This window comes from Rhincodon typus, chromosome 33 (genome assembly GCF_021869965.1).
Source record: "Rhincodon typus isolate 14 chromosome 33, sRhiTyp1.1, whole genome shotgun sequence".
Classification (NCBI taxonomy): Eukaryota; Metazoa; Chordata; class Chondrichthyes; order Orectolobiformes; family Rhincodontidae; genus Rhincodon; species Rhincodon typus.
In genome coordinates this window covers 19974986-20002832 of record NC_063364.1, presented here as the reverse complement: position 1 = coordinate 20002832, position 27847 = coordinate 19974986, and the positions used below count along the sequence as shown (strand labels likewise).

The 27847-nt window shown below is 37.8% G+C and overlaps 1 protein-coding gene across 1 annotated transcript; it reads left to right on the top strand.

Moving 5' to 3' along the window:
* Positions 1-545: 545 nt before the first annotated feature.
* Positions 546-26544, top strand: scg3 (secretogranin III). Its single transcript, XM_020522885.2, has 12 exons — positions 546-849; positions 1861-1913; positions 2256-2295; positions 3681-3899; positions 4094-4236; positions 5047-5208; positions 8084-8264; positions 13402-13518; positions 20426-20509; positions 20639-20749; positions 22752-22838; positions 25129-26544. Exons 1-12 carry the CDS (start codon positions 753-755, stop codon positions 25245-25247), a joined length of 1413 nt encoding a protein of 470 aa, XP_020378474.2. The 5' UTR covers positions 546-752; the 3' UTR covers positions 25248-26544.
* The last annotated feature ends 1303 nt before the right edge of the window (positions 26545-27847 follow it).

Below are 27847 nucleotides of genomic sequence, written 5' to 3'. Positions count from 1 at the left end.
GTTTTGATTTACAATGGACGGCAAATAGGGCTATGTGTTACAGAGCTCTAGAATACAAGTCGGCTTGCTTATGTATTAGAGGAATTTATGGTGTGGAACATTAGTGAGTTGTGAGACGCTAATGAAAGAGAGAGCTTTCAGAAGAATCCCACCAGGCGTCCTTTATTAATTCATGCTAAGCTTTTTCATTCAATGTTAAGATTCTCTTCGGAAAAGTTGGGTACATAAACATTAATCATTGTTCTGTTGGTCAAAGTGTCGATTGAGCAATGAACGGATGCGCGCTCTCAATAAGATATCCTTTCTGTTATTGATTTATATGAAACCTTTTGTCAGGGAATGGTTCGGCATTCGGTGTCTTTATAATATGGAGGTGGGGAGTAAACAATGAAAGATGCTTAAGCCCAGGTTGCCTCTTGTTAAACCACTGGGATGAAATGGAAACATTTAATCGTTTGCTCTGGGGTTGTTTTTTTTCTCTATGTCGGTTGACGCAGGTTGGCAGCGAGCTGACGCACAGAAGTGGATTTGCATGGAGTCCACCTCCTGAAAGCTGACAGAGAGACGAGCTCCAGTCTCCAGTCTCCACCGTCCGCAGAACAGCACCGCTCAGTCCAGAAGCCAGAGCCGCTCGGGCTGCGCTCTCCAAGGTGCTGAACCCGACTCCGTGTTCATCTGCAGGCAAACCGTGCGCTCTTAAGGCTGGAAAGCACCGCCAAAAGACTTTCTCCTCGCCCAATATATCTCCAACGATGACTTCTAAATCAGCAGCATTTGTATCATTTCTCCAGGCGTTTGTCCTGGTGTCACACCAGATCCATGCATTCCCTACACCTGGAGTACTGAAAGGTAGGTCCAATTTCAGATGCATAAAAATAAAATCACGTTCTCACTCAATCAACAGATTGGACTATTCTTATCATGTCATCTGTTAAGACGAACGTAGTTGAGCTCATTTTTTGTTTGGCTACTCAGTCAAGTATTGTTTCTGAGCAGTGTCTTTTGTGTCTTCGAGTTCTGTTAACCAGGCATCTCTGATTCTGTTGCAGTACGGCTGTTGTGCGAGGGGAATACTGCAATTATTTCCGAATTATCAAATTTTTTGCGAATAAATGTCGTCAGACTGCTCCACCCAGTGTTGACTTGTGTATTGCGATTACGCTAAAATCTCTTCAATATATTAGAGTCTGTTACCCGCTCGTAAATATTTCACATAGACTTACTAAATATCATGGTTGGTGGGGGCGGGGTGGTTGAGCGGAACGGTGGTAGCGGGTGTTCCCAAGCTTTGGGAGAAAGGTATATCGTCAGCATGGTTAATCTGGTTATGTTAGATAAATTCCAGTCGCATAAATTGAGCGTCTAAATAAATTTACAAATAAGATTGTGTTTTAAATTCGTTATTATCAAGGCGGACTCAGGCCAATGGGTAATTATATTTAGGATAAAGGCTTCTGAAAGCTTGATCTCAGAAAATAGTTGAAAATGGCTAAACTGTCCCCTGTCAAGCATTGCTGACAAACGTGTATGCCTTCATCAATAATACTGCCACAGTTCAATCCTATAATGTGTAATAAAACTAACCGGCACACTTGTTAGTAACGCCGTAGTAGGTCGTAGGAGGATTTTACACCGAACTTGGTCACAATTTGTCAAACAATTGGTAGGAATTTGCTTAAATCCGGTTCTTATATGTCAACGTTCTCATTGTTTCAATTTATAGCCGAGAGTCGGTTTAAACATATGCTGTTCGGTCAGTAACCAAGTCTTTGCAAGGTGTAGGGAGCATTGTGTGCATAGAACTATGCTTTTAACATTTCACATTCACAGGTACAATCATGTGTGTTCCATTTATTTCAGACAAAACTGAATACAATCGGGAATTATCAGCGGAAAGACCGGTAGAGGAACAGGTAAATGATTTCCAAATGCTAACGCATTGCCTCAGAGATGAAACCTGATAAGTTGTTTCCTATTTTCGCTGAATTGCGTTTTATTAGTTCATTGTATATACTCACAACCTGTTCACTAGCTTTGGTGTTCCCTATTAAAATCTGATTGAAAAATGACTGCATTGCAATGTCTTATTTAATTATCGTCCTTTCAAGACAATAAAGGGCAAATAACATCTGGTGTCACTAAATATTATCTCTCTTCCCGGTCTTCCTTTATTGGATGTTTTCAAGTGGATTTGGGGCAAAACTACCAAGAAGCCGGTATTAAAAGTCACTTTCGAAATGTTATTTTTTCTCCAGATTGCTGAAGCTGGACGGACCAGTCAATCGACAACTACAGGTATTTATTGTTGTTATTATTTACATAGACTGTACAAACAGAAACAGACCATTCGGTCCAAATGCTGATGTTTGTCCCATACTCGAACCGAATGATACACCATAAGTTCACAATTAGGGCGCCTCATTCTTTGCAAAAAGAACATGCCCAGCCTTCCCTACCTCTTAACGCATTCCTACACCAAGATTGCCCTTTTTGATCCTTTCAGATTGGCCTTTCCTTTCACCCCAGCATAGGCAGCATTGTCTTCAGATCCCTTATTAGTGCAATTCACCTGCACGCTTTGAAGGATGTTGCAGGTTACAGAGGGACATAGATAAGCTGCAGAGCTGGGCTGAGAGGTGGCAAATGGAGTTTAATGCGGAAAAGTGTGAGGTGATTCACTTTGGAAGTAGCAAGAGGAATACAGAGTACTAGGCCACTGGTAAGATTCTTGGTAGTGTGGATGAGCAGAGAGATCTCGGTGTCCATGTGCATAGATCACTGAAAGTTGCCACCCAGGTTGATAGGGTTGTTAAGAAGGCATACGGTGTGTTAGGTTTTATTGGTAGAGGGATTGAGTTTTGGAGCCGTTAGGTCATGTTGCAGCTGTACAAAACTCTGGTGCGGCCGCACTTGGAGTATTGCGTACAGTTCTGGTCGTCGTATTATAGGAAGGATGTGGAAGCATTGGAAAGGGTGCAGAGGAGATTTACCAGGATGTTGCCTGGTATGGAGGGAGGGTCTTATGAGGAAAGGCTGAGGGACTTGAGGCTGTTTTCATTAGAGAAAAGGTTAAGAGGTGACTTAATAGAGACATACAAGATGATCAGAGGATTAGATAGAGCGGACAGTGAGAGCCTTTTTCCTCAGATGGTGATGGCTAGCATGAGGGGACATAGCTTTAAATTGAGGGGTGATAGATATAGGACAGATGTCAGAGGTAGGTTCTTTACTCAGAGAGTAGTAAGGGTGTGGAATGCCCTGCCTGCAACAGTAGTAGACTCGCCAACTTTAAGGGCATTTAAATGGTCATTGGATAAACATATGGATGATAATGGAATAGTGCAGGTTAGATGGGCTTCAGATTGGTTTCACAGGTCGGCGCAACATTGAGGGCCGAAGGGCCTGTACTGCGCTGTAATGTTCTATGTTCTATGTTCTATGCTATCCTTTCTGTTTGCTTTTCACAAGTCTCTATATCCAACCAAATGTTGAGCCTCCCCTCCTAATCCCACCCTTCATCCTTCAATTTAATTTCCCTTGTCTCTATTTGTGAAAAACAGTGAGACATTAAAGGCGCTATATGAATTCATTGCTATGCTTGTATCTTACATTCCTTAGATATCAAAAGCCTGGGATTCCACGGTTACTTTTCACCTCATGTTGATTTAATGCCTCTCTAGAGAACCAGTCCCTGCAACAGAATGACTCAGCAGTGGATGACTTCCTCCTGCTCAAGTCCTTGGCAGAGAAAGAAAGAAGTCAGAAGAGAGACCATGCTACAAAAACCCATCCGAGTGGTTCCTCACCTCCCTCTGGCAATGCAGACTCAACCAAAAGCAGAAGGCTAGCGGAGGACTATGGCGATTCCACCAAAAATGCAATGGATTATGAAGATGAAGGTCTTGTTGGTTTAGTTGAAATGGTTGTCTTCCTTATATCTGTGGAGGGGGGGTGGACAGATTTTCTTTCCTTGGGGCATTAGTCAATCTCTATGTTCACCGCGGTTTATATACTTTGGATTCACCATAACTGTTCTCAAATAAATGTTAAGCCTTTAAACATTATTATAATACAGTGACCTTTATCCTTACAGATGACCCCGATGGTCTTCATCAACTGGACGGGACACCTTTAACAGCTGAAGACATTGTCCAAAAAATCGCCAACAGGATTTATGAAGAAAACGACAGAGGAGTTTTTGATAGAATCGTTTCCAAGCTCTTAAACCTGGGTCTGGTAGGTGTCTGAACCCATAAGAAAAATCCAAAATGTACTTCCTATAATCAAACAAGAAAACAAATGTATTGTCTCAACATCATAACAGGCAGTGACAACATGATTTGAATGGTAGATTAATACTGCGTTGATTCAACTGAATGATTTCAAAGCTTTTCTTCTGGATCATTGTAGGTTTACTGACAGCTAACTAGAACACCAATAGGTGCCCTGGAGTGGAGAACAAACAATTGCAATCATATTTAATGTAACAACTGAGAAGACATGAAACATAGACTGAATGATTCAAAGCTTCGTGATGATACAATTCAAACCATAAAATGGATTTTGTTTTATTATCAGTTGAACAGCTCCTTCCCCATCAGAGAGAGAAACAGAGTTAACATTTCAAGTCAAATATAACTCTTTTTGGAACTCAAGGAAATGTTAGCTATTTCTCTCTCCATAGAGGTTCAAAGACCTGCTGAGTTTTTCCAGCACTTTCTATTTTTATTTCCAGATCTCCAGCATTCACAACATTTTACTTTTAAGATTAGTCAGGGTGTTTGATTGCTTTCCAAGAAAATGTGCCTGTTGGGTGAGAGTAGAATCAGACTCTCCATGGCTAAAGTGCTGTTTAAATCTCACTTAACTTACAAATGGAGATGGTCCATTTGGCTGGAGCACTAGAGGATGCCCAGTGGCTGTGAAACTCCATGGCAAGAGCCAGGGCTTCTTGGCAGGAGGTTGATCAGACAAAAGAGAAAATGAAACATCATTGATATACCTACTGTTTAACCCTATTTAGATGTTGACTCATTCTTGTTACAGATAACAGAAAATCAGGCTTACAATCTGGAAGATGAAGTAGCAGCAGCTCTGCAACAACTTATTACCAATGAAGCTCGTAAGAATGAAGTGGAGGCTGGAAATATTGATTACCCAAGTATGAAAGTAGATGATGACTTGAATGAAAGAGAAGAAGAGAAAATGGCAAGTTCGTTAAAGTTAATTAAGGGCATAGAGCATGCTCCATGTGGACAAAATCAGACATCACATGACACCAGGCTTTAGTCCAACAGGTATATTTGAAATCACAAGCACTGCTCCTTCATCAGCTGAACATCATCAGGTCAGACTCCACCTGATGAAGCAGCAGTGCTCCAAAAGCTTGTGATTTCAAACAAACCTGTTGGACTACAACCTGGTGTCATGTGATTTCTGATTTTGTCCACCCCAATCCAACACCAGCACCTCCACATTATTGCTCATAACTCCTTTATCTGTGGACAAAACACTGCTCTATTTGGAGTATAATTGACTGTTCATGGCTAAGATAATTTTAAAACCTCAGTTAAAGAATGGAAATGGCTTTTCCAATAATTCGATGAGTTCATCACTAAGTATTTCCCTATTGATCATTATCTGAAATCCCAGACTGTGCTATGTTGCATATTCTTAACCAGCATCAAGCTAATGTTACTGCAGTTGACCGGTGTTAGGAGGGAGAGACGTCCCCCGGTACGTTCAGCCTTGAGTGCTAGACGTTGAGTCCTATTGGATATGGACAAAAGTGCATGCTTAGCTGTAATCTACTCATAATTGAATAACAAAATAACATGGCACACAAGGGCCATTTTGATGAGCTACTAGAGAAGACAGTTAGCGCTCACACAATCAGACCCTTTAAAGAATCAATATGTTGAGAAGATAAGGAGAAGAAAGTAAACTGAAGAACATAAAGTAAATCATGAACTTGTAGCAGTGGCCAAAAGAGATTGTCATAAAAACTACTGCTGGGTTGTTGGCAACACATATATACAAATATCATTGCAAGTGAACATCATATGTACAATGTGATAGAATTACAATAAGAATGTGAAATCAGAAAGCATTGATGATTTAATATTTATCAAGTAACATTTTTTCAAGGAACCAATTATCCTACAAGTGTGGCATATATTATTAGCCACAAGACCAATTGCATCATCCCTCTTGAGTTGGACATAAAGCACAGAGAGTTTCTCATTCTCAGCTCCTTGGCAACTGCACAATAGTAATGATATCATCCTTACACACTGTGTAATTATCTTTATGATTTATGGAACAGAAGTAATAATTCAGAATTTCAAAAGGCCAACAGCAATCTTGTTTTTATGTGGAAGTTTGCCTTCGTTAATTAATTTTGCATAAAATGTAAGGTGTCAGCCACAGCTCAGTAGGTAACAATCTCACTTCTAAGTTGGAGGGTGTTGCAATCAACCCCTACTCAAGTGACATGGGCACACGTTCTAGACTGCCTAAGGCAGCAGTGCAATAATGGCGCCATCTTTCAAGTGAAAAATTAAACTGAGATCCTATCTGCCCTTTCAGATGTATGTCCTAGATCCTGTCATACTTTTAAGAAGAGCAGTGATGTTACCTTGTTAGTTCTTTATCAATACCATTCAAGCAGATTATCCAGTAATTTAAGCTATTTGTGAGACTTTGATGTGTGAAAATTGTCTTCCATGTTTATCTTCATTGGTGTCCACATTTCAGGAGCAAAATGTTTATTGTTAAGAATAATTGATTGTGACACAATTCCTGGATGATATTCTAAGGTAATGAAATGTGTTCTTTGAAGACAAATTTGTTTTCCTTCTCAATTAGTGCAGTTTAAAGTGCAATTCAGCTACATTGCGGCACATTTCAACGAATAAGATATGGGTTCAGAATATGCCCACCAATAGAATTTGTTCTCTAAGCCAAAACACTGCAGCAAGTTGATGAGCAGAGACCAAATGCTTCCTCACAGAGATGGAGCAAATGTCCACACATGTCCATAAGATTTTTGATATATCTTCAGGTGGAACAGATTTCAGAACTTGCTTCACCTTTAAATGGGAACAATGCTCAGTGCAGGACAAAATACATCCAACAATAGAAAATACTTGTGCAATGCCCTATGTTTTAAAAGCAATACCTGTATATTAATTATAATATGACCTACATTTATATGCACAACATCATTTTGCACCATCAATATTGCAGATATTTAATTACTTTTTGACTATTATGAGACAGTTATACTATCATATTTGAAAGAAAAAAAACTGAATTTACGTCAGAGGTATTTCACATTTTTAAACTTCCCAAGCCATTTTCCAATTTATGACAGTGAATGAGCCAGATTGTGTTCTTGCAATTTTCCCAATTCCCTTTTTAAACCACTTGCCAAACTTTCATTCATAAGAGGAAATGACTTGTTCCTCTCTTCTGAATTTATATCTTCAATGCATTTCTTACCCAACAGACAATCAGTGTTACTGATGACCTGCTTCATTAATTTAAAATCATGAAGGCTCTTCAATGGAAAATGTCGATACCAACCTGTTTATCACTATTTCAAGATTAGTAGTGTGTGAAATATTTACGTGCATGGATTTCACTACAAAAAATGAAAGAACACTGTCTAATCAGCTATTCTGAGATCTCCATAAATAGCTCAATGAAATATTGGCATAGGTCACAACTTAGGAGCAACTCTGAAAAAAAATACTATTTGCATGTAATGTGCCCCTTGCCCGAATTTTTGCCTATCAGACAGGCAATTGGGTAGAACAGGCAATTATTTCTACTTTTGTAGTGAAATTTGTAAAGGCAATTTCCCTACACACTACAGATCCTCTCTATTGGCTATTAGGGTTCCAAAGACAAATGGTTTATCTTGATTTTGTTAGCTCCAAATGCCCCCACCTCCACAGCTTCCTGGAGAATGGTGTTACAAATTTCTAATACTTTTTATGTGGCTCTTGATTTCACTCCTGAATGGTCTCACTCTAATGAAAAGACATTTATTACTTTTTTACTTTCTTGCATTCCATAGAAGATCAAAAAGCTTAAGAAGAATGAAGAGGAGCTTGTGAAGGGGAGTGATGGTACTCTAGGCAACAGTTGGGTCTCAACCAATAATATAAATCAAAGAAGCAGTGTACTTGTTGCTGATGACCTGAGTGATCTTCAGTATTTCCCAAACTTCTACAACCTGCTGAAGAGTTTGAACACAGGTAATTCAGATTTTAGGATAGATCCAGTTTTGGAGATAGGAGTGCTTGCCATTTGTGGTAATAATGTAAACTTCCAGTGACTGCCTCTGCACAATTAAACGGGTAAGGCAGGATGTTGCTGTCCAAGGTGCCATGCTCCTCCAAAAGCTGCATGAGATTGATGACTTACCAAAAGTCTCACTATTGAAATATTTGGAATGATATTAAGCTGCTGCATTATGCTGTTATATACACATTAATTTCACCAGAAACTCTGAAAGATTGCCCATTCCACAGTAATGGTAAATTTTTAGTCTTCCATTATACTGACATGTAATTTTCATTATCAAATGTTAATCATTCTTGCATGAAAAGATTTGCTTTTACACATTTTTCAATAAATTAATTTCATGCCAGTTATGTGAAATTAGATTTTCAGAGAGAATGTTCAGTTGTTATCAGCTGAAATATTTAAAAGAGAATTGTATTTGTATATTTGAAATTTAATGGCATACTCTGTCTTAAGTACTGCAAGAAATATGTTACAGAAAATTAACCTTTAAAAGGGTGAAGTTTCATTCATTCATAGTTTAATTACTTTTGGAGACATAAAAATGTTTTTGCTTTTTTTTGGTTTGATCATTTATCTCTCTTCTTTAATCCTTCTTTTGCTTTCTATACCTGATTTAACATTGAATTAAGTATTCCAACTAATTGTCTCTGTCTCTAGTTCAGATTCTGTGCTGCACTTTAACAATACTTTAACCTGATTCAGTTAATCAAATACATAGTGGCTGGTTTCTTCATACGTAGCCTGCATTGCCTCTGGAGGTGCTGTACTCTTGTCTGTTGTCTCACAGGAACGGGCATACAAACGTCTGTAGAAAATCTATGGGCAAAGTGCAAGAGGGAAAAAAGGGCTGGCGCCATTCATTCATTGCTGACTACAGAATCTGGCCCGTATATAGTCTCAGAAAACGAATTGGTGCTTTAATAATTAATGTTGTCTGATATTATTGTCAGATTGTTGTATAGCCACTCACCAAAGCTAATTGGCAGTGATAGCCAGCCTGAATGTGGAAAATAGTAGAAATCACACATTTGATGACGGAATTTAACAATCCATCCCTTTGCAGCAATGAAGCCTTGACAGCCATCAATATAGTCACATGAAAATGGTAAGCCATGTTTAGCTGCATGCTATGAATGAACTTTTGTTGGAAAAAATTGCACTTAATATTTATGAACCGATAGTTTTCTGTTCCACATCATATCTGGGGCATTAGCCATGTCATTTAAAGTAAAAAGTAAGATGTGAACATATGAATTAGGAGCAGGAATGGGCACTCATGTCAAACTTCCTCTATCTTCAATACGATCACGGCTAATGTAATTACTCCATGTTCCCGTTAAACTCCAACAATGTTGATACACACACACACACACACACACCACATTGCATGTCAAGAATCCAAAGACGTGCAGGTTAAGTGGATTGGCCATGCTAAATTGCCTGTAGTGTCCAGGTTAGGTAGATTAGTCATGGGAAATGCAGGGTTACAGTGATAGGATAGAGAATTGAGTCTGGGTGGGATGGTCTTCAGAGAGTCAGCGTGGACTTGCTGGGCCAAATGGCCTGTTGCCACACTATAGGGAGTCTAAGAATCTAATGACCTCTGCCTTAAAAAAAAATTCAAATACTTTACTTCCACCATTTTTTCAGGAAGATTTCTAAAGATGCACAACCCTCTGTGAGAAAAAAAATTCTCTTCTTCTCTGTCTAAAATGGGTTACCCCTTATTTTTAAACTGTGTTCCCTTAGCTCTAGGTTCTCCCACAAGTGGAAACAACCTTTCCACATTGACCTTATCAAAACCCCTTTAATCTTTTATGGTCCAATCAAATGGGGAGGCCTAGTGATATTATCACTGGTCTATTCATCCAGAAACTCAGCTTATGTTCTAGGAACCCATATTCAAATCCTGACATGGCTGAAACTGAATTTTGAATTAGCGTCTAATGATAACCATTAAACCGTTGTCAATCATTGTGAAAAACCCATCAAGTTCACTAATGTCCTTTAGGGAAGAATATCTATGATCCTTTTGCCTCATCTTTAGCCACTGGTGAAGTTCTGGAAGACTGGAGGGTGGCTAATGTTGTTCCATTGTTTAAGAAAGGTAGCAACGCCAAGCCAGGGAACTACAGATGAGTGAGCCTGACATGAGTGGTAGGCAAGTTATTGGAGAGGATGCTGAAGGACAGAATCAAGCAACATTTGGATAGTCAAGGTCTGATTAGGGATAATCAGCATGAATTTGTGCACGGGAAGTCATGTCTGACAAATCTTTTAGTTTTTCGAAAAGGTAACCAAGAGGATAGATGACGGTAGTCCATGTTGTCTACATGGACTTTTTTTAAGGCCTTTGACAAGGTCCCACACAGCAACCTAGTCATGAAAGTTAGGTCTCATGGGATCCAGGGAGAGCTAGCTAATTGGATTCAAAATTGGCTTGATGGTAGGAAGCAGAGGGTGATGGTTGAAGGTTGTTTCTCAGACTGTAGGCCTGTGATGAGTGGTGTGCCACAGGGGTCGGTGCTGAGGCCTTTGTTATTTGTTATTTACATAAATGATCTGGATGTGAATGTACAAGGCATGATTAGCAAGTTTACGGATGATACAACATTAGGAGGTATCGTTGATAATGAAGAAGGTTATCAAAAATTACAGAGGGATATTGATCTGAGGGGGAAGTGAGCTGAGGATTGGCAAATGTAGTTCGATACAGATAAGTGTGAGGTGTTGCATTTTGGAAATTCAAACCGAGGTAGGACTTGTACGGTAATGGTAAGGTCCTGAGGAGTGTTGTGGAACAGAGGGACCTAAGAGTACAAGTACATAGTTCATTGAAAGCGGCGTCACAGGTGGACAGGGTGGTGAAGAAGGCATTTAGCATGCTGTCAAGGCATTGAGTATAGGAGTTGGGATGTTATGGTACAGCTGTATAAGTCATTGATGAGGCTGTACTTGGAGTATTGTGTACAGTTTCGGTCACCCTGTTACAGGAAAGATATAGTTAAACTGGAAAGTGTGCAAAGAAGATTGACGAGGATGAGCCTAGGACTAGTAGGCCTGAGTTAAAGGGAGAGGTTGGCCAGGATAGGACTTTATTCCTTGGAATGTAGGGGAATGAGGGGTGACCTTATTGAGGTGTATAATATCATGAGGGTCATAGATAGGATGAATGCATATAGTCTGTTTCCCAAGGATGGTGAATTGAAAACTAGAAGGCATAGGTTTAAGGTGAGAGGTGATATATTTAAGAAGGACCTGAGGGGAAACTTCTTCATGCAGAGAGTGGTGCGTATATGGAATGGGCTGCCAGAGAAAGTGGTTGAGGCAGGTAAACATTTAAAAAACATTTGGATAGTTTCATGGATGAGAAGGGTTTAGATGGATATTGAATAAATGCAGGCAATTGGAACTAGCTGAGTGGGCACCATGGTCAGCATGGACCAGTTTGTGTTGAAGGACCTGTTTCCATGCTGTCTTACTATATCACTCTACCTGGCCTACATGTGACTCCAGATGCACAGCAATGTGATTGACTCTTAACTGCCTTCTGGACAATTAGAGATAGGCAATAAGTGCTGGCCTAGCCAGAGAAACCCATGTTCTGAGGGTGAATGAAAGAAAAATGCCTGTTATTCTTAACTTAAATAGATACAAGCCTAAGCTGCCCAACATTTCCCTATAAGCCAACTCACCCATTTCAAGATTAGTCTAGTAAACCTTCTCTGAATTTCTTCCAATACTTCCTTCCTTCCATAAGGAGACCAATACTCCAGTTGTGATTTTACCAATACCCTTTATTACTGAATTATAACCTTTTTGTATTCATTTTTCCTTACAATAAATGCCAACATTCTATCAGCTCTTCTAATTAATTGCTGTACCTGCACAGTTATCTTTTAGAAGCTTAGAAAATAGGAGCAGGAGTAGGCCATTCTTTCCTTCAAGCCTGCTGTACCATTCACAATGATCATGCCAGATCAACCAGTTCAATAGTCTGTTCCTGCTTTTCATCCATATCCTTTGATCCCTTTAGTTCTGAGCCTACTTTGTGATTCATGCACTTGGACACCTAGATTCCTCTGTATATATCTCAGTTCTGCAACATCTTACCATTTAGATAAGGTTTCTTTTTTAAAATTTTTTCTTCCAAATTGGACAATTTCACATTTTCCCATATTATGCTCAGTTTGACAGAGCTTTGATCACTCAATTAATCTATCCATATTCCTTTGTAGCCTTATGTCCTCTTCACAACTTACTACCCTACCTACTTTTGTGCCATCAGCAATTTCAGTTATCATACCTTTGTCTCTTCACTCAAGTCATTTGTATAAATTTTAACCAGTTAAGGTCCCTACACTGATCCCTGTGGCACACCCATTGTTATATCTTTCCAATCAGAAAATATTTATGCTGATTCTCTGTTTCTTGTTTGCTTGCCAATCTTCTATCCATGCCATTATGCTACCCTCTACATGATAACTTTCTGAAATAACCTTTGATATTGCCCATTATCAAATGCCTTCTGGACATCTAAGTACGGTACATCCACTGATTCCCCTTTATCTATAGTGTGTGCTATTTCTTTTAAAGGACTCAAAATAATGGTTAAACACGTGATCCCTCTCACAAGAACCTTACTGATGATCTCAAACTTTTCTAAGTGTCTTGCTGTAATGTCTTTAATAATAGCTTATGACATTTTCACTATGACTTATGTAAGCTAACTTGCCTGTAGTTCCCTGTTTTCTGTTCCCCGCTCTTTTTGAATAAATGAGTTATGTTCTCTAATTTGTATTCTAATGAAACTTTCCACAAATCTAAGGAATGTTCAGAAATTAAAATTAATACATCAACTATCTCACTTCTTTTAAGGCTCTAGGGTGAAATTGATCAGGACCTGGGGACTTCGCAACCTACAGGATATGGAGAATGTGCGACAAAATCAATTTTGTTGCTTCTCTTCGCTGTTTTAAAAATTGAGATGTGCCTTTTAAGTGGTCATTATGTTTCCAGATTTGTGGAAAACTGATGCTGTATAAAAGTTTTACACAGCACATCTGATTTTTTTTGTTAACACAGAACAAGATGCAAAGGAGAAAGAAACACTAATAACCATAATGAAGACATTAATTGATTTTGTGAAGATGATGGTGAAATATGGAACAATAACACCTGAAGAAGGTGTTTCATACTTGGGTGAGGATAAATTTACTGCATAGATCACATTACTTCACTATGATCAAATATGAACTTTACTTTTCACAGTGACAGCAATGTGATCCCTGTAAACTTTCTATGAATAAACAAACATAGGTGCAGCATTTCACCTGCTGGTTCTTGTTGAATTGCTTTTGAAGTTCAGGTAGTAATTTCAGGCAGTTTCTTCTTAAAGTTATTTTCTACCTCTGTAGAGATTAAATAGACTTGCAATGTTAATAAGGTATAGTCTGTTCAAAGGAGGGGACTCAATGAGCTCATTTTCATATATTTAAGTTTATGTGTTTGAACTCTAGGATTAATATCCAACTGGTGTTTTGATCAGTGCTCTAGCTCCATTGCAGTAGTGACATTATAAAATAAATATAGAGAGCTGCATACTATTTCGGGGCAAAAGTTGAGAGAGGAATTGCCCATCAGATGATAATTTTTTTCTTAAATAAAAACCGAAAGAACTGCGGTGCTGTACATCAGGAACAAAAACAGAGGTTGCTGGGAAAGCTCAGCAGGTCTGGCAGCATCTGTGAAGAAAAAAATCAGAGTTAACATTTCAGGTCCAGTGACCCTTCCTCAGAACCGAGGAACTGCCAAGGTCATTGACCTGAAACTGAAACAAAATGTGAGTGAGAACAGAGAACAGGGAATAACAAAAGGTCAGTGAATGAGCCATCAAATGCAGTACAAATTTTTTCTTGGTTGTATGACAGAAATGTTAGAAGAATATTCCCAAGTACAAGACCAGTATTCCAGTCTTGACGAGACTTCAGCTTCAGACAGAAGAGTTAGGAGGGGTCCAGATTAAAAAAAAACAGTTTGCATAAAAGCATCATAGAAGTCTAAGAATGGAAGAGAATGGAGTTGAGGTCAGACAGGAGTGGAGCTGTGAATTCTTGACAGAAAATAAATACAAAGTGTAGCAACATCAGAGATGGAGTCAGTAGCTGTTGGATGGATTTGTAAGAAACTCAAATAAAGCATGTCTGAAAAATTGGAACAAGTACAAGTTTTTTAATGCCTTTATAAAAAGATCAAATTATAGTGATTTAGGACTGGGAACATGTTTCTTAAGTATTGTGATGAATGTAGACTAAAATGATTTGTTAAGAGGATTGAGTTGGATGATTAGCTGCCAAGGTCATTGACATGAAACTGAAACAAAATGTGAGTGAGAACAGAGAACAGGGAATAACAAAAGGTCAGAGAATGAGCCATCAAATGCAGTACATATTGAGCAATTTGAGACTAAGTTAGATAGCAATGAACACAGTTTTCAGTCAGAAATGTCTGGCATCAGGTGCTATCCAGGGTTAAGAAATGTACAAGTCAATGATAAATCCTTCACCGTAGTTCCAGAAGTATGCAATATAAATAAGTGACACTGTAAGATCTATACCAATAAAATATCACAGCTAAAACCAAAAATGTCAGAATTAATATCTGTTTCTATAATCTTGGCAAAGTATTAACACTAGTAAATGGCCTGCATATTAGTTTGATGAACAATGCTACACGTGGTAACTTTGTAGTTTTCTATATTAGGTACTAGTCAGTCTAGTGCAAGGCTTCCCAAACTGGATAGTGACTGCTGGAACCCTGGTGGTGTAATGAGATAGGAATTTGTGGTTAGGAACTCTGCGGAAGCAATGAATGCTGTAGAGCTCAGATAGTGTGCTAACAGCAGGAAAGCTTATTTAAATTGATGCGTTTTTCTAATGGTGGGTATGGCCTAATGGATAGCTCTTTTTGGCTTCATTGTTGTTGCTGCTGCTGCAAAGGAGTGTGAACAGGTTGGTGTTTTTTTTAAGAATATAATCTCTGCATTTTAAAGACTTACGATATATTCCAGCTACCACTGAGTGGACAAAAGTCTGCACCGTCCCAAACAAACAAGCTCAACGACTGTGAGATCGCCCATATTTTCATGCTGAGATCACATGACATGGGGCAAGTAAACAAAGCCGCAACATGTGGGAAGCATTGTTTTAGTGTGACTAAGTTTACTCTTGTCCATGTGCAATGATTTTATTTCACAGAAGTGTTGAGACATAGAAGGAGGCCATTGTGTCTTGAATGCCTTAAATGAACTTACCTCCACCTCATTTCCAGGCAATGCATTCCTTGCCATATTATGTGAAACATCCTGTCAGGGAAGAATAAAGACATAAGATGCTGGAAATACTCATCAGATCAGGCAGAATTAGTGGTGAGAAAGACACAGTAAAGGGATGATGAAAGGTCGTATTATGCTTGATAAAACAATCATGTCAGCCATTGAAAGACTGGCAGATTGAGTTGCTCAATTGCCATTTATGCTGCCCACAGTTTCATTTCCTGTCAGTCATCATCTTGAAATTGCATGCTTAGGATAAGCAATCACTTCCTTGAATGTTTTCTCGATGTAATTCAAAGTCATTTGAAAGTATCAAGGCAAGCCTCTGCTAAGTATGATTACAATAATAAGATGCTGCACAGCTAGAAATCAACTGTAATATTAAAGTGTGTGTAGCACTTGAAGGTGAAAGGGAGAGCCAGCAAATCGTCATATGATACAGTTCACAAGCCTTGCACAGCTCCATTTATTTTCATCTGCAAAGTAATAGCGTGATAATGGCTCACCAAAGGGAAATTAGGAACTTAGTGCATTGAATCATACAAAGGGGATTCATTATGTTATGCATAAAGAATTTGCAGAGCTGCTATTTCTTCACAATTAAAATCACTAAGTTACCAGCATATCACTTTGAAATTCACCTTCATACCACAAGGGCATACAGGAGCATGATGGTGCCAGAGGTAAATATAGAACATACTCACTTTACTGGAAAACATATCAAGTGCATATTAAATATTAATTTTGTTAATGGAAAAGCTTTGAAGTTGAACCTTTAAAGTGGAGCACTTTAACAGAGCTGTCTCTATCATTACTTAATAAGTGTAGTGTTCTTAACTGCATGTTTTCAATTGTAATGCTGCCCATGATTTCTAGATTTATTTATTGAAAGACATTAAAAGTGGAAATGTACACTTTCAAAAAAAGTCTTAAATATCAGTCCAGTGACTGTTTCCATTTTTTAGCATTAGTATTTTAGTATTGTTAATGTAACCTATAGTTAATAAGGAGATTATAATGAACTTAGTCATGACCATATATGCATCATAAGTGTTGGCTTCACTCAGTTTGCAGCGATGCCATTACTGAGCTGGAATACCAAGGTTTTCAGGTTCATCCCAGAGGCTTGAGCTCATATTTGTACTGACACACTAACGCAGAACCAGCTTTGTTGCCATGGTTCAAAAAGACTTTCAGTTGAAGTCCTATGCCCCATTGTTCAACAGAACGGACACATTAAATATCTTATGGCATTGCTGGAGGACCAGCAAGGTCTGGCTAACATTCTTTTCTCACGTTATACTACAAAATACCTTATTACTACAAAACAAAAATTAATTGTAGTTTACTCCAACTCAATGTTTAGGAATATTGTAGTGTACAAACTAATTGCTACATGTGTTATATAACACATTTCACTACTCTTCAAAGTTACTGACAGCCTTTTTAAAATGTGAATGGAGTTTCAGGATGTCACCAACTAGGTGCCACATGGGGAGGAGATTAAGGATTGTGTAATTCTAAAAAAGGCAACAAATCGAGTTTTAAAAAAAAAACTGGTTATAAAAAAGGAAACAGTACAAGTTCAGGGCAATTTCTCATGGTGATCAGAAATTGTTAAAAATGTCTATCAGTGTTTTCTGCTGAGAACCACATCTGCTCACGTTGAATAAAGACATAGTTCCACATATTGGTCTTAAATGGCCAACTTCATATAATTATGAGCCTGGGTGTAGATCAATCCAGCCTGCTTCCAGTGAGTAAGGAATCTGAAAGAGGACTCATTAGGGATAAAACTAAATGTAAGAAATTTAGTATGGAGTAAAAGAAACTTTGTCTTTCCACAGGAGGTTGATGAGCTGTCAAATGCACAAGTGATGTTAATAACTGAGCTGGTCTCTATGTTAACACTTACAAAAACAAAGCTGCTGGAAAAGATCAGCAGGTCTGGCAGCATCTGTGAAGAAAAAAACAGAATTAACATTTCAGGTTAATGTGCTGTCAGGCCTGCTAAGCTTTTTCAGCAACTTTGTTTTTGTTCCTGATTTACAGCATTCATAGTTCTTTCGGTTTCTATGTTAACACTTAATGTTAGAATAGATTGATGGTTGCAGGATTCAAGAAAAGATGATATTGAAACACAGCAAAAATGCTCATATGAAGGATGCTTGGGCAAAGGGGCAGTTTCTGAACTGCAATGTCAATTTAATTCTATATAGATGATATCTTTTGAGACAGTTCTGAGTAATATCATAAGGCATAATATAAATGCAAGTTTCTCTTTAATTGTTTATCATGCACTCGTATAACATTTGTACTCAGAGATGGGACTTGTATTTATTTTTCAAGTTTCTCAGATTACCTTTTGCCCAAAAGTGATAAATGTTATTGTTAGAAAATGGAACACTTTCTATTTTGTGCAAAAAGTACCAGATTAAACACCTCCAATCTTGACTGAGGACATTTATATGGATAAATAATTTCAAATTGCATATTTGTAAATAAAGTGTCTCTGGTCTGAAGACAAATACACCTGATAGCACTTTTCCATCTCTCATGCCAACTATTGTCTTACCCTTTTGCGTGAAGTTGCCAATTTAGTGCCCATTGTTGCATATTTGTACTGGTTTTGTATTGTAGTCCCACTTGCATTAGAAACTTGACCAATGTGGCTGAAAGGTACTTCATAAGAAGAATACAAGAAAATCCAGGATGAAGCCATTTGGTCCTTCAAACCTTTCTCTCTTGCACACTAGCTCTCTTGTCATGGAATCTAGATTTTTAAAATAACCATGATTTTTGTTTTGTAATTTATTTCAAACATACAGCACTGCAAGCTAAATAATATTCTTAGAACATTTATAGCCAGATGGTTAACGTGAGTCTGAGATGGATTTGAACATAGATATCAGAGGTGAAAGGGTGACAGTCTTTAACACCTCCTCTGTCTTTATGCATCTCCGCACATGTTTAATAGACTCCCGTAACATAATGCAACAGGCCATTGAATTGGAAAAAAATAGTTAAGTTGTTTGTTGCAAGGTATGTAATTCTTCAAATAACAATTCTATGTTTTGATTATGAGCAAAATCATAAACATTTATAACGTTTAAACATATTAAGCCAGTGTACAGATTTACTGAATCATATTTTAAATCGCAACCCATTTTTGAGTTACATTAAATATCATACATTTTCCAAAAGACTTTAGCTTTTTTAAAAATTTCAAGCAAAGCTCCAGCACAAATCACGAAGGGCCAATTTCTCCACTGAAATGAATAGACAGTTCAGCAAATTGTAGCAGTGCAAAGGGTTTTGATTAAAAAATGGAAAGCAAAAAGTAGTCTCTCAAAACTTACCTTGCAGTTGGGGAACAAAATTAATTATCATGATAAACGAAGTATTCCAAAACCATATACTGAGATTTTTTGTACATTGACCAAGGTCAGTGAGTCGAACTACAAAGACTAAATGCTCATATAACAGCTTTCTCCAGAGGATGCTAGTTACTATAGGAACTGAAGTCACAGCATTGTATGATTCTACAAGAATCAGCAGATAAATACTTCAGTTGCTTGGATACTGAGGCTCTATTTAGGTCCAGACAGTGTGTCTACTTAGAATTCAGTTGTGCTCAGCAATTTGTGATTCAGTTGTTATCAGGTCCCTAAATGGTTTGTGTTGAAAGAGTAGCTTTAATTTCAATTTGTAGCAATGTCACTTACACTGGCAGCTTCTAAATTAAACTGATTTATTCCTGTCATTAACCCCAAGATGAATAGTGAGGTGGTAAAATGAAGGTGAATAGCTGTCTAACCATCCTATTTGCTTGTCTACAGCTGTGAACTAGTCATTATAATTAATTGCATTTGTATTTAAATTAGATTGTGTGTAACATATAGTAAGTTAAATGTGAATCCCTTTAACATAGACTAAACACCAGAAAATTGTTGCTCATCCTACAAATAAAAACATCATCTTTCTTTAGAGCCAAGATGTATATATTGGGATGGGGAGGAGGAGGTTGGGCAAAAAATGTCGAAGTGGACACTGATATTTGAGATCTGCAACATTGGAATTGTCTCTCTTTCTCTCTCTCTCTCTGGAGACTTCAGCGTCTGTTGGGGAAAGGACATCAATGTAATCTGTCATTTGGAGAAGCTTTGTCTGCTTCTTAATTAGTGCATCTGAGGTTAGAGAATGGATAAGTCCTCACTTTGAACCATTTGAGTATGAATCTAGAGCTAGGAATGTCCATCTGAATCAGCTTTGTGTGTCAAAAATAGTGGGGGAGAAAGGTCTTGTGGCACTGTGGTACTGTTCCCTACCTCTAGCCCAGTTTCAAGTCCTGCTTTCCCGAAAAGTGTGTCATAACGTTTGAGCAGGTCGATGAAAAATGATTTGTTGGGGAAGCCTAAGCTATTTATTTCTGAAGGCTTGGGCAAGGCATCAAGGTGATGCCTATATTGATTGAACCCCAATAAGGGAACGTGGATGGAAAGTTAACAACTGCATAGCAACTACTCAGTTGGCTGAGTTTACATAGAATAGAATGTTTTATTTTACATATTATTTGAGGGTTACAATGAAGGTTTTTTTGTGTTTTACGGATAGAAGGGAAAGAAGATTTGAAAAAGGCTGCTTTTTGACTAGAAACAAAATAATTATCACTCATCCCAAACTGTGAACAGATCGCCTAGTACTGTATGTTTATAGATTGTTTGAAAACACTCTGATTCACTTTGTATTTTGTCAAAATTAACTGTTTTTCTACAGAAAATTTGGATGCAATGATAGCTGTGCAGACAAAGACAAAGCTTCGTAAAGGCAAGGCTTATCCTATGAGTAAGGAAGCAGCAGGTAACATTCAAATCTAAATGTACGTTTTTTAAAAGAATTGAAACAAGTATATTGTCTCACAGGAGTATAACTTCTGTACAAATAGCATGTTTTACTCTAAACTAAGGACTGATTTTTTTTCTTTTGCAGATCAGAGCGAAGACGTAGACAGCACTAAGAGTGATTTTGGCAAGCCGCAGGAAGAGTCTGCAATTTCTGAGGATTCCACAAAAGAAGTAGAAAAAACAGAAAATTCTAAAGGTGCAAATTTTCCTTTTACCTCGAGCTGACATTCTCTTCACAGGGACTGAATAAATGAGATCAACCATCCTTATGCCTATTAAAATCCTCAATAGGGAAACTGTTCACAGGAGGTTGCAAGCAGCTAATGTCATAGAAATTTGCTGAGACTAAGATGTTAGAGTTTTCAATTATGAAACATATATATACAAAAACTCTAATTTCCCTGGACATTAAAGGGCTGAAATAAAAAAAAAATCCTAAAAATACAAAGATCAGTCAGCATCAGAACTAGGGCAGATGATCTCTATTTAAAATATCAGCTAATTCATAACGGGTTGTGCTTTTCCAGCATTTTTTAAGATTTCTGCTTGTCTGTGCGATGTTATCACAATTATGGAGCTATTTCCTAAGGGCTCACTTGACTTTTTTTTTTTTTACAGAAAACAATATATTTCAAAACAATGCATGCACAAAAAAATCATTATTTAAGCATAGCCATTTATTGCCAATGTTTGTCAAGTGTGTTTCTAATCATAAGAAGAGTGAAGATGAACATTCACTAATAACAGATTGTGGAAAAATGGTTGTGTTTCAAATGATGATAATAGGTTTTCTTGTAACAGCTTTTAATATAAATTAACACCCCCACCATACTCATTTGAGGCTGCTGTTTTTGTATGGCTACTGTACATAAATTAACAAGCATAAATGTTCATTTCCATCTTGACTTGGAATTCTCCTTATGGCAAATCCAAGTCCCAGTCCTGTTAGCTGCACTCCGTATAATCCCCTGGTGTTTACCAGCTGTTCATTGAACAAAATCTGTTCTATTACAGTAACTGGAAGGTCACTGCAATTGTTCAGGAAATCTTTGAGGACAAAATGACATTCCCAGCATACAGCATAGGAAGCACATTATACATAGAAAAAGGTGGAACAGAGCATTCCAGCACTGATTAATGTAATCAGGCAGGAAAATTTTAAGTGTAGCTGGAATCACGATGTTAAAGGTAATTTGTTAATCTTACGCCAGCAGTCTGTTAGGACATTGCTGTTTTACATTACATAGTTAATCTCACTGAATATTAATCTCTTCTGAAATCAAAATAGAAAATTTGGTTCTGTGTTTTAATGCATCCATTCGTGACTCATTTCACTGTTAAATGATGCCAGAGTTGGGTCCCTTGTTTTTCATTGCTGTCCAGTGTGTTACAAAGTTAAAAGTAAAAGAACTGTGGATGCTGGAAATCAGAAACAAAAAAGAAATTGCTGTAAAAACTCAGCACGTCTGGCAGCCTTTGTGGAGAGAAAACAGAGTTAACATTTCGAGTACAATTACACTTCTTCTGAACTATGACACTTTCATTTCTGAGGAAGGATCACTGAACTTGAAATGTTAACTCTAACTTCTCACCACAGATGCTGCTAAACCTGCTGAGTTTTTACAGCAATTTCTGTTTTTATTACAAAGTAAGATCATCTCAGTCTTCATCCAGCAAGTGAAAATTTTTTTTTAAAAATTGTACATACAGGTATGTAGTATAAAACTGCAAATACTAGTTATCAATCCAGTGGTTTTCCTTTGCACATATAAAGTGTTTGTGGCATTATATGGATGTATGGCTAATCGACTCATTCAGGGATGTTATTACAGTTTGCTTAGTGACTATTTATGAACAGTTCTGACATTCAAGAATGGCATTCAACAAAGATTACTAAAATATAGTTGAAATGAAACTTGTTGCACTGAATTCCATTTCGCCATTAGTTCAAGCCCAGTATTACATTCTGTCTCAACCAACGCAGCATTTCTTGTGCTTGGTAAATAGGTAAAAGAACAGCTGAAGAAGCAGTCCCACTTATACTGTTTGCACAACATGTAGTGTTTGCAATGTATTGTTTTATATAAACTGCATCATGAGATTTTACAAACACACAAACCATTTACTTTTAAGCATGAGTCACAGCTCATAGTTCTCATTACTCAGCAACAATGGCTCTTTTTTCCCTCGGTCAACAGATTTTGACAAAACTGAATCTTATCTATCAGCAATCAGAAAGAATATCGAATGGTTGAAGAATCACAATAAGCAAGGAAATGGAGAAGGTATGTTTGATAGTCTTGAATAACAAATGCACTTTCAGTGGTAAAGACGAAAAACACCCAATGTCTAATTTAAAAGGGAAAGAGCTTGTGTGGTTTAAGACTGAGAGTAACTTACATTTTTTTTTAAAAATAACACATTGATGGAAAGAATTCCATTTTATTATGTTTAAACCTAAATATGGAAAGATAGATTCGCAACTGATCTTTTGCTGGATGTGATGTACTGGGCATATAATGAAATTTCATTTTTGATTAGTTCTGAGCTATCAGAGGGAAGGCAATGTCCTAGTGATATTATTGTCAGTCTATTAATCTAAAGATCCAGGAACTGTTCTGGAGACCTGTGTTCAAATTCTGCTATGGCAGGCAATGGAATTTGAATTGAATAAAAAAATCCTAGAATTAAGCATCTAATGATGATCATGACACCATTGTTAGTTGATGAAAAACCCATGAATTGCTAATGTCCTTTAGGGAAGGAAATCTGCCATCCTTACTTGGTCTGGCCTACTTTATCTCCAGACCCACAGCAATGTGGTTGACTCTTAACTGTCCTCTGGGCAGTTAGGGATGGGCAATAAATATTGGCCTAGCCAGCAATGCCACATTCCGTGAATGAATGAAAAGAGCATCATACTCACATTCAAGTACAATAGGATTAATTCTTTCAGTTTAACCACACTCCACAAAGTAAATCTTGCAAATATAAAAAGTGAAAGAATTCCACTCTATCGAAGAAACTTCTAACCATAATTTGCATGGCCCCTTTTAATGTGTTCTAATTGAGGGCCAACTTTAGTTATTTTGAAATAACTTTAAAGATTAGTTACATTTCATAGTTAAATTTCACATATGTCAGCCAACATATCAATAAGGTAGCTGTTTAAGGTAAGCCACAGCTGATTTGCAATTATTTGGATCCAACTATTGAGAATGCAAATTTTTTTTATTCTTTCATGGGCGTTGCTGGCTAGGCCAGTATTTATTGCCCATCCCTAATTGCACAGAGGGCAGTTAAGAGTCAACCACGCTGCTGTAGGTCTGCAGTCACACAGGCTGGACTGGGAAAGGATGGAAGATTTCTTTCACTAAAGGGCAGTTGGACTTCTATAACAATGGTTACTTGTTATTAGGCTAGCTTTTAATTCCAGAGCTTTACTGAATTTGAATTTCACCAGATTTAAACTCATCCCCAGAACATCACCCTGGGGCTTTGGATTACTGTTCCAGTGTCATCACCACTATGCCACTGCCTCCCCAAATGAGAACATTTACAAACATTTCTTCACAAGGGTGTGTATTAATTAACATCTTCTCAAGACCTATGTATTCTCCATCTAGACCCGGGGTCAGCAACCTTAATAACAAAAGGAATCCTTTTTGACTTAAAAAAGGCTATCTTGAGCCATAATTTTGTTACTCAATTGTCAATAATAATGAAAGACAGACACATTTCAACAACACTATTTTTCTTAGCAAAAACATTGTTAATTGATTAGAACTTTTATCAATATTATACTTATGATTAACTGCATGTTACCACTGACCAGAAACGTAACTGAACAAACCACTTAAATACGGTGGCTACAAAGCAAGTCAGAGGCTAGGAACTGTGTCGATTAACTCACTTTCTGACATCCCAAAGCCTCCCAACAGTGTGATAGAATACTCTCCATTTGCTTGCACTTGAATGCAAGTCGAACAGCATACAAGAAGCTTGATACAAATCTAGAAAAAAAGCAGTTCGCCTGACTGGCAGCCCATCACTACTCAAGCAATGATAGCACTGTGTACCATCTACAAGATGCACTGTGGCAAGTCCTATAACAGTCCTATAACATCATCTTCCAAACTTGCTGGCTTGACTGCTTAGGAGGCTAAGGACAGCAGACAACATGGGAGCACTGCCGCACTCCAAGTCATACAATATTTTGACTTAGAATTAACTTGCTTCTCCTTCACTGCCACAGGGTTAAAATCCTGGAAGTCATTCCCAAACAGCACTTTTGCTGTATCTACACCACATGGGCTGCAGCATTTCAAGAAGGTTGCTCACTGCTACCATCTCAAGGGCAGTTAGGGATGGCCAATAAATAGCTAGTGATGCCCACATTCCATCATGAACAACTAAAAGAAAACCAAAATAAGTCATTTAATTAACATCAAAACAGGTTCAAGCAATCAAAGTCATGGGCTGCAAAAGCAACTTTGAAGCCATAGGTTGTAGATTCCTGATCTAGACCATTGTCTGAACATACAGCTGAAATGAGTGTTATATAATTTGTTATAGAATATGACCTTCAGAAGCTGCGTGACGTCATCGATCAACAAGTTGACACCTATGTCCAGAAAGGGATCCTGGAGAAGGGTGAAGGAGATGTAATCAAACGTATTTACAAAAGCCTGTGACATTCTCTAATACAAGAGGGAAGCGTCCTGATTGTCAGATCCTTCAACAATGACCGGCAATGCAACTTTTCTTAATTCTAGTTCATATTAGGCTGTGTATAATAGATTTTTTTTCTTGGCTGTTCTGCAACATCAAGCAGATTCTAAATCAGAATAGGGGAATAGAGAGTCAATAGAAATCATAGACAAATAGGGATGATTCTATGGCGCTAGTGGAGAAACTATGTTGTTAGGCGGGGAAGGTTAGAAATAATGCTACATAGACCGTTTCCTCAATGCTGCTCCCTGCTGGAAGCACAGATCCCTGACATCACCTGAGCTGACTTCTCTTTCCCCATTTCAGAATAGAGACTGCTGAATGTGCAAATATGGCCATTGCACGCGATGAAGCTTTCAAATCTTAAACGTCCATTTTCAACATGAGGGACTGCAGCAGCAATTAGAGCTTAATTACACCAAATCAAGTGTAAGGTTTACTGACAATCTTTAAAGAAATGTCCACAGCCTCTGATGCATGTCCAGATTGGTCTAATTATCACATAATTGCAAGCCCTAGTTGATTTACAAAAAAGTCAATTTATGCATTCTAGGTTTCCTTTCAAATTCATTTTGGACTCAAAATCCCTGAAAACAATCACTTGCAATGGCAATTTATCTGGCTAAACTTTAAATCACACCTTCAAGAAAGCTCCTTTTAATGTTAGTTTTAATTTTGTTCAACTTTAGTTAATGGCAGTAGATTTATGAAATGTACAAAGGTTTGCTGCAAGTGGTTTTAATTCTTGAAAGGCTCCAAATTTGTTTTACTCTTTCTGTTCAATGCATTGCAATGGTTTGTACAGAATAGCTTGGTTAGTGTATATTAGTTCAGAAATCCATACTGGCTTTTTCTTCTGCCCAACAGGATGGTTACTAAAACAGATTTTGAGAGTAGCATGAGTGGAAACATTGCTCTGAACAGTAATTCTGCAAACGAATTATCATGTCCTTGTATTTCCATTGTTTAATTACAATAAATGGTCCTCTAAATAATGTGTTGAGAATCATAGGGTGGTCATGGCAGGGGGGGGTGGTTAGAAATACATAAAGTCCAGTAATGTATCACTTATCTGAATGAAAAATATTGCAGTTGATTACCGGAATGAGTTGCGTGCAAAATCTTGTGTCCTTTGTACAAGTAAATAGGAGCCACTTATGTGTTGTCAGTAAAGCTCAAAAAGTACTTTGTTCAAGTGTAAATATTTGTTAAATTTTCAAACTCGTGTAAAAAATATTAAACTGTTTTGAGTTTTCTTTACAAATTTAGTTAAATTATCCTGGAACAATACTGATCAGTGGTGGCACCTCAGCTGTTTACAATCTATACCAATAACTTGGATGAAAGGACTAAGTGTATGGTAGCCAAATTTGTTGATAACACCAAGAAAGGTAGGAAAGCGAGTTACCAAGAGGACAAACAGTGTACAGAGGGATTTAGATAGGTTAAGTGAATGGGCAGAAATGTTAAAAATGTGAACTTGTCCACTTTGGCATGAATAGAAAAGTAGCATGTCATTTAAATGAAAAGGGACTGCAGAACTCAGTGGTACAGAGAAAGCTTTGTGTCCTAGCATATGAATCACACAAGTTGGTATGTAAGTACAGCAAGTTATTTAGAAAGGAAATGTTGGCATTTTGTACAACAGGAATGATAGCATAAAAGTAGCAAAGTGTGGCTGCAGCTGTTATAGGGCTTCATCTGGATTGCATTTGGAGTACTCTGTACAATTCTGTTCACCTTATTTAAGGATGGATATAACTGCAAGAGAAGCTGTTCACCCAACTGATTCCTGAGATGAGGGAGATTTCTTATAAACTAATTTGAATAGGTTGGGCTAAATACCCGTCGGAATTTAGAACAATGAGAGGTAATCTTATTGAAACATGGAATATTCTGAGAGTTCTTGATAGGACAGGTGCTGGATGGAATGTGTCCCCTTGTTGGGGAGTCTAGAGCTCGGGGCACAGTTTAAAAATTAGGGGATTCCTATTTAAGACTGATAAGGACAATTTCCTTTCCCGCCAGAGGGTCAATAGTCTGACTCTTTGGCAGAAAGCAGTGGAGGCTGAATCATTGAATACATTCAAGATTGAGCTGAGATCAATTTTTGTTTGTCAAGGGTCATGGAGGGCAGACAGAAAGCTGGAGTGGAGGCCACAATCAATCACGATTTTATCAAATAGGAGAGCAGGCTTCAATGGCAAAGTAGCTTACTGCAGTCCTTCTCATGTTCTTGCATTTGTAATTCTTTGTCCACTTGAAACAAATTCCCCTGTTCAAACAAGTCTAAGAAGTTGAAGAAGTCCCCAAAACACTAATGATCTAGATTTGTTTTCATAACTGTCAACTAATATGCAATCATATTACATAACACAACAGTAACAACTTAACTGTAGCAATTCATTGGAAAATCCCGACTGGAGACATGTTTATCCAGCCTTCCATTTTTGCAGTTTGTAAAAGCCTACAAATTAAATAAGCATGATCTGCCTCAATCCAGTTCTAAGTGGGTGCAAGTCAACAAGTACAAAGTTATCATCAATCGAATCCTAAATGGTGG